Genomic DNA, 12,842 nt, shown 5'->3' with positions numbered 1-12,842 from the left:
TGTGGCAGACAGTGTGTGCACTTGCATATTTAAGAGTGAGGATAATAAAAACAAAACAAAAATTTAACCAACCTTTTTAGCACTCTACCCCGTAAATATCAAGCTGCTGGAGCGATTTAATGGGACCTTTATAAATATCAAAATGTCAGAGCTGCTGTCAGCTGTGCTGAGCCGACTACGGTGATGATTGCGGGAGCGTTTCAGAGTTCTTCGGTATCTGGCCTCATTATCAGAGAGAGCTGGATTACACGATCAGAGTCATTGTAAAAAGCTCTTCCTCAGTAGCTGTTCAAACTGCATAAATGACATCAAATCCTGCATGGCAAGAATACCTCCTTCAACTAAATGAGAGCAAAACTGAAGTTATTTTATTTAGCCTTCCCACAGTTCTGCTCGTACCCGAACAAAGACGCGTGGCCCTCTAAATGTTCTTCTACCTAAATCTGCTTCATAGATTATTTATTTGCTAAATCGGTAATATTGCACCAGCCATCTTTTACAAACTACCCATGAAATATGGACCCGGTTTTAAAACTGTATCATTTGTCTTGTCCATGGAATAGCTGCACAATGCAGTGTAGGTCTACTGGATGCAGATGACTGAGGTCATAGCCCCACAACTGTCTCAGTTTCCGGTTCTCAGTGAAACTCCAGGGTGACCAGGATCTCAGGCTCCTGAATAATCTTCCTCCGAAATCCTGTCCAACAATTTTAAATCAGTTCATCCATCAGGCCCACTGTCAGAGGGGTTCTGCTGCGCATTTAGCACTAAAGTGCTCAGTAAAATGTTATGATTCGGAAGTTATTATCAACGATTTCCTGGAAATGAGAACATGTGACATTTATAAAGTAAACTGTGTATGATTTGTCGAATATAGAGTAAAACAGCACTGAGAATAGTGAGAGATAAACTGCAAATTCCGCTTTAGTGGTTCAGTTGATCAAAGGGTGACTGTGGCTCGTGGAGGTGGCACAGGTCATCTGCTAATTGGAAGATTGGCAGTTTGATCCCTGGCTGCTCCGGTCTGTATGCCAAAGTTTTCTTGTACAAGACACTGAAACCCAAGTTGCTCCTGATGCGTTCATCGGTGTGTGAATGTTAGAAAGCACTTGGATGTATAAAGTGCTTTAAGTGCTCATGTAGAGTAGAAATGTGATATAGATCTGTGCTTTCCGCTGTGTGGGGCTTCTTCTCCATGTAGACATTTTTTTCCTGGTGATCTGAAGCTTTGTTATAGTCAGACTGTGATGGAGGCTGCAGGCAGATGGAGGGCGTGGCTCCCAGCAGCTTCTCTGCTGTCTCACAGCTCCGTTTGCTCCTAAAGAGCCTTGAAAATTAGAGGAAAAAAAAACTCAAATAGCTCACAGAAATAAGATAACAGAATAAAGGTGTGAGTTTGCATTTAAAGGTCTGTTCTGTTGAATTTAAATAAGCATGGAAAGATTAGTGAAGGGGATTCAGCCCATCAGCAGGGCCCCTGGTTTAGAGTCTGAGACAGACCTAAAAAGGCAGAAAATACAAACAGAAATAGATGCAGAAACACTGAAAGCTAACAAAGACAGAAGCACTGTTATCAGATGGATACCAAATAAAACAGAAAACCCACTGCAGACAGAGAGAGAATGGTCCAAAACACATCAGAGTTAATGTAGTCAGTTTGTGTCTCCTTCAGTCTGGGGCTCCTCTGTAGGAGGAAAACATAGGTCTTTGTCTCTGAATCTGTCACACGACGCTTTGGCTTCATATGTGTGCACTTAATTTAAAAAAAAAAAAACCTGGTGTTAATTCTGATTTGATTCCAAATGTTTTTCTTAGACATCGCTCTATAACTGGGCTGTAAGTGTAGGAACGATAACAGGACAAAATCCATGCAGAGATTATTATAAAATCTAGAAGTCCAGCTCAGCGGCCCCAACAAAAAAAATGGAGACAAACATCAAGTCTTTGTTTCTCAAAAGCAAAACATAAGAAATGAGTTTTAAACAGAAACTCTGATGCATAAAGTTCCTGTTATGTTCTCGTGTATTGCACCAGTAGCAGCTCATTCATTGTGTGCGTGATGCACTTGCTGCTTTTTGAGTGACACTTCTAACACACTGATCAAACAGGAGAAAAAGTGCCTCAAAGCTTTTTGTCTACTGTTGCTCTCAAAGCTGCAGCAAAATGCTGAATCCTGTTTTCAGGTTTTTACAAATCCCAGAATGCAAAGTGAGGAGTTTGATTTCAGAGAACTCGTTGAAGTTAAATAATTTATTAAAAGCTTTGAAAGTGCATGAACCAACCACGGAGGGTTTAACACTCTACAGAAAAGAAGGTGTCACTCTTATTATACAACATAATAAGATCAAGATCCTTAAAAAGATCAATTAGTGATCTCTAACTGTGAGAAAACTGTGGCACAGATACAGATAGAGGTGGCAGAAATGGGCTGCAGAAACCGTTTTCACGTCCAGAATTTGAGCTGGGTATTTAATCAGATTTGTACTGTCCTTTAATTATAATTTTGGCTTCAAACGATTAATTACAGCAATTATGGCAATGTGTTTTTACCCCTGCCTGAAAGCTCAAAATCACTCACAGTTTAGTTTAGCTTGAGCCAAGACTAAAAGAAAGTCTTCAAGGTTTCCATACATGAACCCATGGAAGGACTATTACTGGTTGCTTTCATCTCTGCACCGCTCTGGTTGTTCTCTGCATCGCTCTGGTTGTTCTCTGCATTGCTCTGGTTGCCCTCTGCATTGCTCTGGTTGCTCTCTGCATCGCTCTGGTTGCTCTCTGCATTGCTCTGGTTGCTCACTGCATCACTCTGGTTGCTCTCTGCATTGCTCTGGTTGCTCTCTGCATCGCTCTGGTTGCTCTCTGCATCGCTCTGGTTGCTCTCTGCATCGCTCTGGTTGTTCTCTGCATTGCTCTGGTTGCTCACTGCATCGCTCTGGTTGCTCTCTGCATTGCTCTGGTTGCTCTCTGCATCACTCTGGTTGCTCTCTGCATTGCTCTGGTTGCTCTCTGCATCGCTCTGGTTGTTCTCTGCATTGCTCTGGTTGCTCACTGCATCACTCTGGTTGCTCTCTGCATTGCTCTGGTTGCTCTCTGCATCGCTCTGGTTGCTCTCTGCATCGCTCTGGTTGTTCTCTGCATTGCTCTGGTTGTTCTCTGCATTGCTCTGGTTGCTCACTGCATCACTCTGGTTGCTCTCTGCATTGCTCTGGTTGCTCTCTGCATCGCTCTGGTTGCCCTCTGCATTGGTCAGGGTCTCTAAACCGATCTGCTTTCTGTAGCATTTTTTAGACTCCCCTTCTGGACTCACTGACTTCCTGCAGTTGTCCTTGCGAGACAGGTTTTATGATTGAAAATGCCTCCTGGTCAGGGCCAAATTCCCAGCTACTGTAGATGAGCCTGTGTCCTCCACCAAAGTTATCTTGGTTCATGTATTTGTTTTGCATTCAAATTATATGTAAAGTTCAAGGAAATCTATGAAAATGCACATTTTTCAAGTTCAGTAGCTGCATGATGTTATGTTTATGAATAATGATGTTAAATAATCGAGATTAAATACTGACCAGCCTGATCCAGATTATAAACTCCTTTCAGAGTCATTATGTTCACACCCTTATTGTAGTAGGTGGTGTAACGGGGCTCTTGCTCTGGTTTGCTTCCTACCATTGAAAACTGAAAAGAGAAGAAATGAGGCAGCAGGAAGTATTTTTCAAACCAGGCCCTGTTCTCATCTGCATCTCTACATGATGATGTGACAAAAACTGACTGAAAAGCAGCAGCTTTTGGGAATAGTTTGAAAACAGCAGCTGCATCAAAGGAAGGAAGTCAGTGAGCCGATCAGCTAATTTGCTTAAAGTGAAGAGCTGTTTTTATCTGCTTTATACTTTAATGCCTCCGACCATGGGTTAAAGGGGGGGTCTGGTTCTGCCAGAGCTTTTTCCTGTTATAAGGGAGTTTTTCCTTCCCACAGCCGGCAAGTGCTTGCTCACACGGGGTCGTGATTGTTGGGGTTTTGTATTATTGTAGCGTCTTTACCTTACAACATAAAGTACCTTGAGGCGACTCTTGTTGTGATTTGCCACTATATAAAAACAATTAAATTAATATGGCCTCAACGATTCAAAGGCCAAACTCACCTCAAACTACAACAACACACATGTTACATAAGTAGCACAGTGCACATGTACCACAATAAGGCCCAGTGAGTCTCCACTCTGTCCTGTTGTATTTTTTGTTGATTTTCCTGAGCAGAAGTCATCTGACCTCTGGCCATGTTGGTTACCAGATTCTGTCGGTGACTCAGCGAGCCTCGCAGACAGCTCTCTGAGCTGGGAAAGGTGGTTGCATAAGGTTTAGCATCTGCAGTCAAACTGAGAGTATTTCCTAAGCATCAACTCAGTGTGTCACCGCTGACCTTTGACCTTCATCCTTTCAGCCGTTTGGGATTTGAAACTGCTGTTGGATTGAACTTGTTTGTGATTGATTGCTGGGTCAATGACTTTTCAGATCTCCTTGCTGCTGGAGAAGAAGAAGGAAAAAGAAAATATTCTTGTTTGAAAAGAGGATAATTTTATCATTCGTCTTACAAAATACTCAAATTAAGTGCAGATTAAGGTGCAGGAAAATCTGATTAATCAACAGTGCTGCAGATTTATTTGCTGCATCATTCAGCTGGTTTTACGGTGCAGTATTTACTTCACCTGCATGAGAATGTAGGTCATTTGTGGGAGGACGACTTCTGCAGCACTCAAAATAACAAAAAAAATATATAAAAGATGGACTTGTCCTCTCGTCCTCTGGCTGAGTCTGCTCATTGCAGCAGCGGCAGCTGTTTCTAGTGGCTATTTAACTGTTATATCATCGAATCAATCACCTCTTTGATCAGCATCTGTTTCCACGCTTCGTCCTCTCACTCTGCAAGTTTGCCATACAGCTGCAGGTCTCACGTTTCATCAACAACAACACCAGCAGCAGGATTGGAGCAGAGATGTTTGGTGTTACTGACAGGAAGGGCCTGATTGTTGTGGTGAATAAAGAGGTGCTCAGATTGCTGCAGAAAAACCATCTATGTGCTCCTCCTCCTGCGGTGCTTTAGGCCTCAGGGGGCAAACCTGAAGCTGATCAAACATCCCACTCTCTCAGTTTGAAAATGAGAGTCTTCAGCAATGAAGACAATCAGTGCGCCACTATAAAAACAGCAGTACAAAAAAAAGCAGGTACAAGTTATCAGGACTTCATGAAGATCCACCCAGACACGCAAGAGACATAAAAAAATGAATATTTTTTTCTTCCAATATATTAAATGTTAGAAATGTTTAACCTCTGAATTTGATTTATTTCATATGGAAACATATTTCACCCTGGTGTCTGTGGTGTCTGTGGTGTCTGTGAGTCAGGCAAACTTTGCAGTCTTCACCTGTTTCAGAGATTTGGGGAAAAGACGCAGAACAGCTTTTAAAGTTACTTTCAGATGTAGGTCGCCATCTCTGCATCTTTGATTTGGCAGATTTTTACACCAGATTCCCTTCCTGACGCAACTCCCAAGGGATTTATGCCTCCTCCGGGGATTATATCAGGGAGCGTACATTTGTTAGGCGAGAGTGTAAACCACTACACTATAGAGCCACTACACAAAACAGCATATGTTGGAGGGAAAAAGTGAGCTTCTTGCAGCTTTCCAGGACTCCCACGTAAAAATCCTGTGCCTGCTAACATAAATGAATTGCTTAAACCGGCTTATGTTACAAAATACTTGGTAAGTACCTAAACTAAGCACCTAAACTCCCAGGACTGATCAGGTAACTTAACTGGCCATTTTCAATGTACTTTTATCAGATTCATGCAGTTTACCTAAGTTACAGCTAACAGCCTGATCATGTGGTGCCTGCTAATGTTATCACTAGTAAAATGATAACTGAGTGGAAGTGCTAGTTCGGTCATTCCACATATAAGAGCAGCCAAATATTAAAAAAAAAAAAAGTTCTCAACTGTTTTTATTTCACATTATAACTGCAGCATATTTAACAAAGCCGTGCATTTTTATCTTCATACTATGACTGTTTTCCAAAATACGGACCATCAAAATTTTGTGCTCTTTAATTCACATTATTTTTCCGAGCATTTTTGAGCCTTCCAAAGAACAGAAAATAGACGTGAATTTTTTTAGGTTTAAAAAACCCATTTAAACACAAGTTTACATATACGACCAGTGTCACAATATGAAGCTTGTTTTTGTGCAGCACCTTATTTTTCTATAACTGTATTTGAGCAGAATCAGTATCACAGGATATAAAAGTGCCGTCTATGGCACTGAGTGACAGATGCACAGGGACGGACTCTAATGCTTCTCAAAAACATTAGAATCTCAGATTCTAAGCATTAGAATTTGAGATTCTGTTAAATCAAAGAAAATAATGATGATCGTTATCAGACTATTTTTTTAGCCATCAGTAAATCATGTAATAGCACAAAGCAAAAACGCATAAGCTGGCTGTAACTTAGCCAGCTGATAGCATTTATCTGGCACTGGAAGCTTCATCATGTCACATTTACAGTATACATGTACAATACACTGGTCTCATGTACTGCATGTCAAAGAAACTGGAATCACATGTGAGCCAACAGTTTTGTGTGGTAACTGATTTGTTTTATCTTTGAGTTCATTAATAAAAGATGAATCAGGGTTGATAACACTGGTCATTACTGGTACATTAGATACAATAACATATATTTCAAGTAAATATATAAGAATGAGAATTTCTCTGTGCTGAAATCTCCCCTCCTGTTGGTTTGACCCACTTGGATGTAAACTGTGTTTTTATTCATGGAGTCCCAGTTTGAGGTTTGTAACCTGCTTCATTTTTATATCCATGAACAAAGAGAGAGTCGATCAATCCCACCACCTGCTCCACCCCCACATCCTCCCATCCTCCATCTCTCTACATCTCTGTCTCCTCTGGGACTGTCTGGTTACTGCGGCAACCGCATCCTCCAGGCATGAAAGAGAAGGAGAAAGAAAGAGGAGGAGGAGGAGGAGGAAAATGGCGCCAGCGTCTTCTCAATGTGTTAAAACTACTTCATAATCTGATCAGCACCAGAGTGCATTATAAAACCAGCATCATTTATTGTGTTTCAGCTGATGTTAATGATGTTGTACTGTTGTATGTGCAGCGGGGGAAAAAAATCGGCTACATTTTGTCACATTTAATCATCTCGAGTGAAGACTGAAGGACGGCAGGTTTTACTGAAGCAGTTCAGAATTTTTTAAACGCTGATGATTTATGATGCACTTCGTTATTCATTCATGTCAGTGTTTTTACAGTTTAGCTGTGGTTTCTATTGTGTCAGCAGGTTACAGCATCTTCCCTTTATTTTAATCTTTCTTTTCTTTTTTCTTCTTCATCAGCTTTATCTCATCATCATGTTCATTTGTCTTTTTTTTCCTTTCTTTGGGTCTGTCTGTTCTTGGTGTAACCCGGTTAGAAAATGTGTTTGGTTTAGTTTAAAAGCGATTGTTCAAATCCAGTTAATATATAAATGTTTCAGTTAAAAACTGTTATTCATGTAATGAAAGGTTTAAATACATTTAATACTGTAATTTGTTTGTTTGGTTATCTTTTAAAAATGTGAAGTGTGACAAAGAACTGTTTGAACCAGCATTTATGGGGTTAATGCGTGAGTAAGAGAGGGCAGAGGGAGTGTCAAGAGTAAGAGAGGGAGAGAGAAGGAGAGGAGCGAAGAACGAGTGTGTCGAAACAGGACAGAAGCGAGTTTTAAGGCTAAGTACACAGAAGCGGGGATTCTTGTGTTTCTTGTGGGACTGTCTGCTCGACAATCTGTCGTTGGAGCACAAGTTCTTCCTGTTGCGAGGACGAGAGGGATGGCCAATTCTTCTGTCAAAGACTGTGTATGACTGTGGCCCGTATGCTAATGTTAGCCCGAGCGTTAGCGCGTGTGCTACGGCTAAGCTAACGAGCTTGATAGCATTGAGTCAGCACACTACAAGTGTACAGACTGTTTGCATATAGTTGGACTAACCCAGTTGAACTGTGCGAGAGGGGAAAGACTGTTTTCAGCCCGGGAACGGAGTAAATACCCTGCTCGAGGATTGACAGAGCCTCATCTGTACCTGTTCTGGAAGCGAGGTGAGCGAGGAGACGGTGGACTCTGCTGTGCCGGTGAGGTGAGAAGGATCTGCTTCAGAGCAATTACCTGACTGTTGGACTACAGACCAGCAACCAAAATACTAAGGTACCACTCATTTATTTTGGCTCATTAACGAGTGAAACGGCCATTGTGTTTTGGGCCTCCACGTACACTAGCCACGAACCAGGCCTGCAACGTTTTATTTGGGTTTAAGTAATTTTGAGTTTGCCGGCTTTAGGTGTGTGTGTGTGTATGTGGGCCCACATATGATATTGGTTGTGACTTTATACAAAGGGGTTCGAGTCAGTTAAATGTTGAAGACCGTTTAATGTAATTGTATTTGTTTTTTCTATCTTTTGATCAAAACTAATAGTTTTAAGTAAATCTGTTCATATTGTTTCTTAAAACTTGAGTGCCGTGAGTTTGTTTATAGCTTATAGATAAATAGAAACCATTTCATCTGAAAAGTGTGTTTACAGGTTTTTTGATTAAAACTCTTGGAGAGACAGAAACCCTTAAAGGTGAGTTTTAAAAAGTGTGTTTCGAAATGTTTTATTGGTACTGTGTAACCTAAATCCAAGGCTTAAATTGACACTGACTTAATCAGGGTTAAAACATAGTGAATATAGCATAAGAACCCAAAAGCCCTACCCCTATTAATATTTCTATTTACGGGGAGCGCTACATAAAATGGAGGCACCGCTGGGATAAGTCTTGGATTTCTCAGCTAAACTAAGTCTAAGCTAAATTGCAAAGCTCACTTACAGATATTTATAAAATGGATAAAACTGAATTAGTGTCAGAGCTAAAGAGCTGGTGCCGTGGTGAGGGTGTCGATGAGACTCATGCGCTGATGACCTTCGTCCCAGAAGAAGTGGAGATCAGTGTCATTGAAGAAACCCTTCAAACTATCAAGTCACTTGGACGGGTGCGTGTCCGTGGGAGGAACTTTTGTGCTAGACTAAATTGTCGGATGGTCTTGTGCGAGAGTAGAGAGACTATTAAGGAAGGGAGTGTTCCTCCTGAAGTGGTCCCTAGTGATGGTGGAGAGGCATGGCCTATTATCATCATAAGAGAAGTGGAGGCAGCTGCTGATACGTTTAATAGTAAACTAAAGGGCTTGCTGCAGGCTGAAGGAAAAACAATGGAGGACCTAAAATCCTTATGCCCTAGTGCATCCCCGCCCACAAGCTCCACTGAATCTATCCTTCGTGTTGTTGGTGATTTGTTGGAGAAGACCACAAAACCAGCTGATGGTGGGAGCTATTGCCGACTACGCATGTTCTCAGGAGCTCTGCCAACCCCGCCAGGTGAGGAACCGTTTGACCACTGGCTAGAGCAAGCATGGATTATGGTGGAGGAGTCCGAGTGCTCTGACAGGGAGAAAAGACGCAGGCTGATGGGAAGCCTAAAAGGGCCCGCGCTAGAAATCATAAAAGCAGTGCGGCATGCCAACCCCGATGCCACCCCAAAAGAGTGTTTGGATGCCCTTGAAAGTGCGTTTGGAAGTGCGGAGTCTGGGGATGATCTCTATTTTGCCTTCCGATTGATGCAACAGCAAAGCTCAGTGCGGTAGGGCACAGATGGCTCTCTGCCTTATCCACCTATGACTTTGAGGTACAGTACCGACCAGGCAGACACAACATAGATGCCGATCTGCTCTCAAGGAACATGCCTGATGAGAGTGCTGAGGATTGGGAGACCATACCTCAGACTGGTGTGAAGTCCATCTGCAAACGAATCTGCATCCATGGGACTACCAGCAATCCGACAAGATATGTGGACCAGTTGGGAGCCTCTCCTGATTGTGTTCCAGACATATACGCTTTCCCAATGCACCTGGAGTTGCAATCACTAGGACAAATGTCAAAGCAGGAGCTGATAAAAGCTCAGGAAGAGGATGAAGTCATGAGATCTGTCATCCAAGCAGTAAAAGGTGGCAAATGGTCTAAGGAGAATGACTCCAGTCCAGAACGGTCTTTTTTCAAAAAAGAGATGGGGAAACTGATGATGAAAGATGGGTTACTCCACCGATTAAGTAAACGATCTTCTGGAGAAGAACTCATTCAACTCGTTTTACCAAGGGAGTTCAGAGGAGTTGTGCTGAAGGCCACTCATGATGATCTTGGACACCTTGGTATAGATAGAACTACAGACCTGCTGAGGACCAGGTTTTTCTGGCCTAAACTAGCACATGATGTTGAACAGTACATAAAGAACTGCGGAGAGTGCATCACTCGAAAGACCCCAAGTCATCGAGCAGCACCATTACATCATATCACGAGCAGTGGACCAATGGACCTGGTATGCATTGACTTCCTGTCCTTGGAACCAGATTCCGCAGGCATAAGCAATGTATTAGTAGTGACTGACCACTTTACACGCTATGCTCAAGCTTTTCCAAGTAGGAATCAAAAAGCACAGACAGTGGCGAAGATCCTAGTGGACAAATACTTCATACATTATGGCCTACCAGCAAGAATACATTCCGATCAGGGAAGAGATTTTGAGAGTCAGTTAATCAAAGAGCTCTTGAACATGATGGGAATTCGGAAATCACGGACCACACCGTATCACCCTCAGGGAGACCCGCAGCCCGAGAGATTCAACAGAACTCTTCTATCCATGCTGGGAACCCTGGGCTCTGAGAAGAAACGGCAGTGGAGCAAACACATTGGGTACTTGGTTCACGCTTACAATAGTACCAAGTGTGATGCCACAGGCTACTCGCCCTATTTTTTAATGTTCGGCAGAGAAGCAAGACTTCCTGTAGACTTGTGCTTTGGAACCTCTCCCGATGGCAAAGCCGAGGGTGGCCATTCACGCTACGTGGCTAAGTTAAAAGATGACTTGCAGAGTGCTTACAAGCTTGCCTCTGAAGCTGCCTATAAGACACATGAAAGGAACAAAAGGCTGTGTGATAAAAGAGTGGGATTCCAGACACTGGATATCGGTGACCGTGTGTTGCTGAGAAATTTAGGATTGAAGGGGAAACATAAGCTGGAGAGTCGATGGAGTCCTATACCATATGTAGTGATGGGGAAGATGCCCAACCTACCAGTGTATAAAGTGAAACCTGAAGATGGAGGAGGACCAGTCAAGACCCTACATCGTGATCATCTCTTGCCGATTGGACAACGGGTGAGAATGCCGATGGGAGAGACTGAGGACGTTTCCCATGTCCAAACAACGACAAGACCTAAGACACACAGGAGATCAAAGAAAGCCTCGCCTGAAGCTCAGGAAATTCTTCAAAAGTTGCAGGAGAGTGAAGATTCCTCTTCAGATGTGGAGTATTATGGTCCTGAGAAACATTACAGTACTCTCCTGAAAGAAATCCTGCAAAAGGAAAGAGAAACTGCGAGACCATCAGACCCCATCCAGGATGACAGCTGGGAGGAGGAAACCCACAGCATGGATGAAGATGGCGATCAAGATTCAGTTCCTGAGGAAGAAAGAGACCCAGAGTCTGATAACCCTTGCCACAGTGAAGCTCAAATTTCTAGCCCAGAAATGGTTAGCAAACCTGTAGCTCGTCCAAAAAGAACAGTGAAACCAGTCATCAGATTAACTTATGATGAGCCTGGTATGTCAAAAGACAAGCCGATCACCATAGTGCATAGAGGTGTTATCATTAAGATTGGCCAGAGCTAATTGAATGTAGCTAATGCACCCTTTACCTCGAGCTTATTTTAAAAGTTGAGTACATTTTGTTTGATGAGGACATCAAAACCATTTAGATGGGGGAGGGTGTAACCCGGTTAGAAAATGTGTTTGGTTTAGTTTAAAAGCGATTGTTCAAATCCAGTTAATATATAAATGTTTCAGTTAAAAACTGTTATTCATGTAATGAAAGGTTTAAATACATTTAATACTGTAATTTGTTTGTTTGGTTATCTTTTAAAAATGTGAAGTGTGACAAAGAACTGTTTGAACCAGCATTTATGGGGTTAATGCGTGAGTAAGAGAGGGCAGAGGGAGTGTCAAGAGTAAGAGAGGGAGAGAGAAGGAGAGGAGCGAAGAACGAGTGTGTCGAAACAGGACAGAAGCGAGTTTTAAGGCTAAGTACACAGAAGCGGGGATTCTTGTGTTTCTTGTGGGACTGTCTGCTCGACAATCTGTCGTTGGAGCACAAGTTCTTCCTGTTGCGAGGACGAGAGGGATGGCCAATTCTTCTGTCAAAGACTGTGTATGACTGTGGCCCGTATGCTAATGTTAGCCCGAGCGTTAGCGCGTGTGCTACGGCTAAGCTAACGAGCTTGATAGCATTGAGTCAGCACACTACAAGTGTACAGACTGTTTGCATATAGTTGGACTAACCCAGTTGAACTGTGCGAGAGGGGAAAGACTGTTTTCAGCCCGGGAACGGAGTAAATACCCTGCTCGAGGATTGACAGAGCCTCATCTGTACCTGTTCTGGAAGCAAGGTGAGCGAGGAGACGGTGGACTCTGCTGTGCCGGTGAGGTGAGAAGGATCTGCTTCAGAGCAATTACCTGACTGTTGGACTACAGACCAGCAACCAAAATACTAAGGTACCACTCATTTATTTTGGCTCATTAACGAGTGAAACGGCCATTGTGTTTTGGGCCTCCACGTACACTAGCCACGAACCAGGCCTGCAACGTTTTATTTGGGTTTAAGTAATTTTGAGTTTGCCGGCTTTAGGTGTGTGTGTGTGTATGTGGGCCCACATATGAT

General features: G+C 42.7%; 2 protein-coding genes across 2 annotated transcripts in view; both read left to right on the top strand.

The window, feature by feature from the left end:
- Nucleotides 1-12,842, top strand: part of apc2 (APC regulator of WNT signaling pathway 2) — a 50,552-nt gene that overhangs the window by 2,080 nt on the left and 35,630 nt on the right. The window lies entirely within an intron of this gene.
- LOC115778903 (paraneoplastic antigen Ma1 homolog) lies at nt 8,922-9,719 on the top strand. Its single transcript, XM_030727277.1, has one exon. The coding sequence runs from the start codon at nt 8,922-8,924 to the stop codon at nt 9,717-9,719; it is 798 nt and encodes a 265-aa protein (XP_030583137.1).

The sequence above is a fragment of the Archocentrus centrarchus genome, chromosome 4 (assembly GCF_007364275.1).
Source record: "Archocentrus centrarchus isolate MPI-CPG fArcCen1 chromosome 4, fArcCen1, whole genome shotgun sequence".
Lineage (NCBI taxonomy): Eukaryota > Metazoa > Chordata > Actinopteri > Cichliformes > Cichlidae > Archocentrus > Archocentrus centrarchus.
This window is presented reverse-complemented; position numbering and strand designations above follow the sequence as displayed.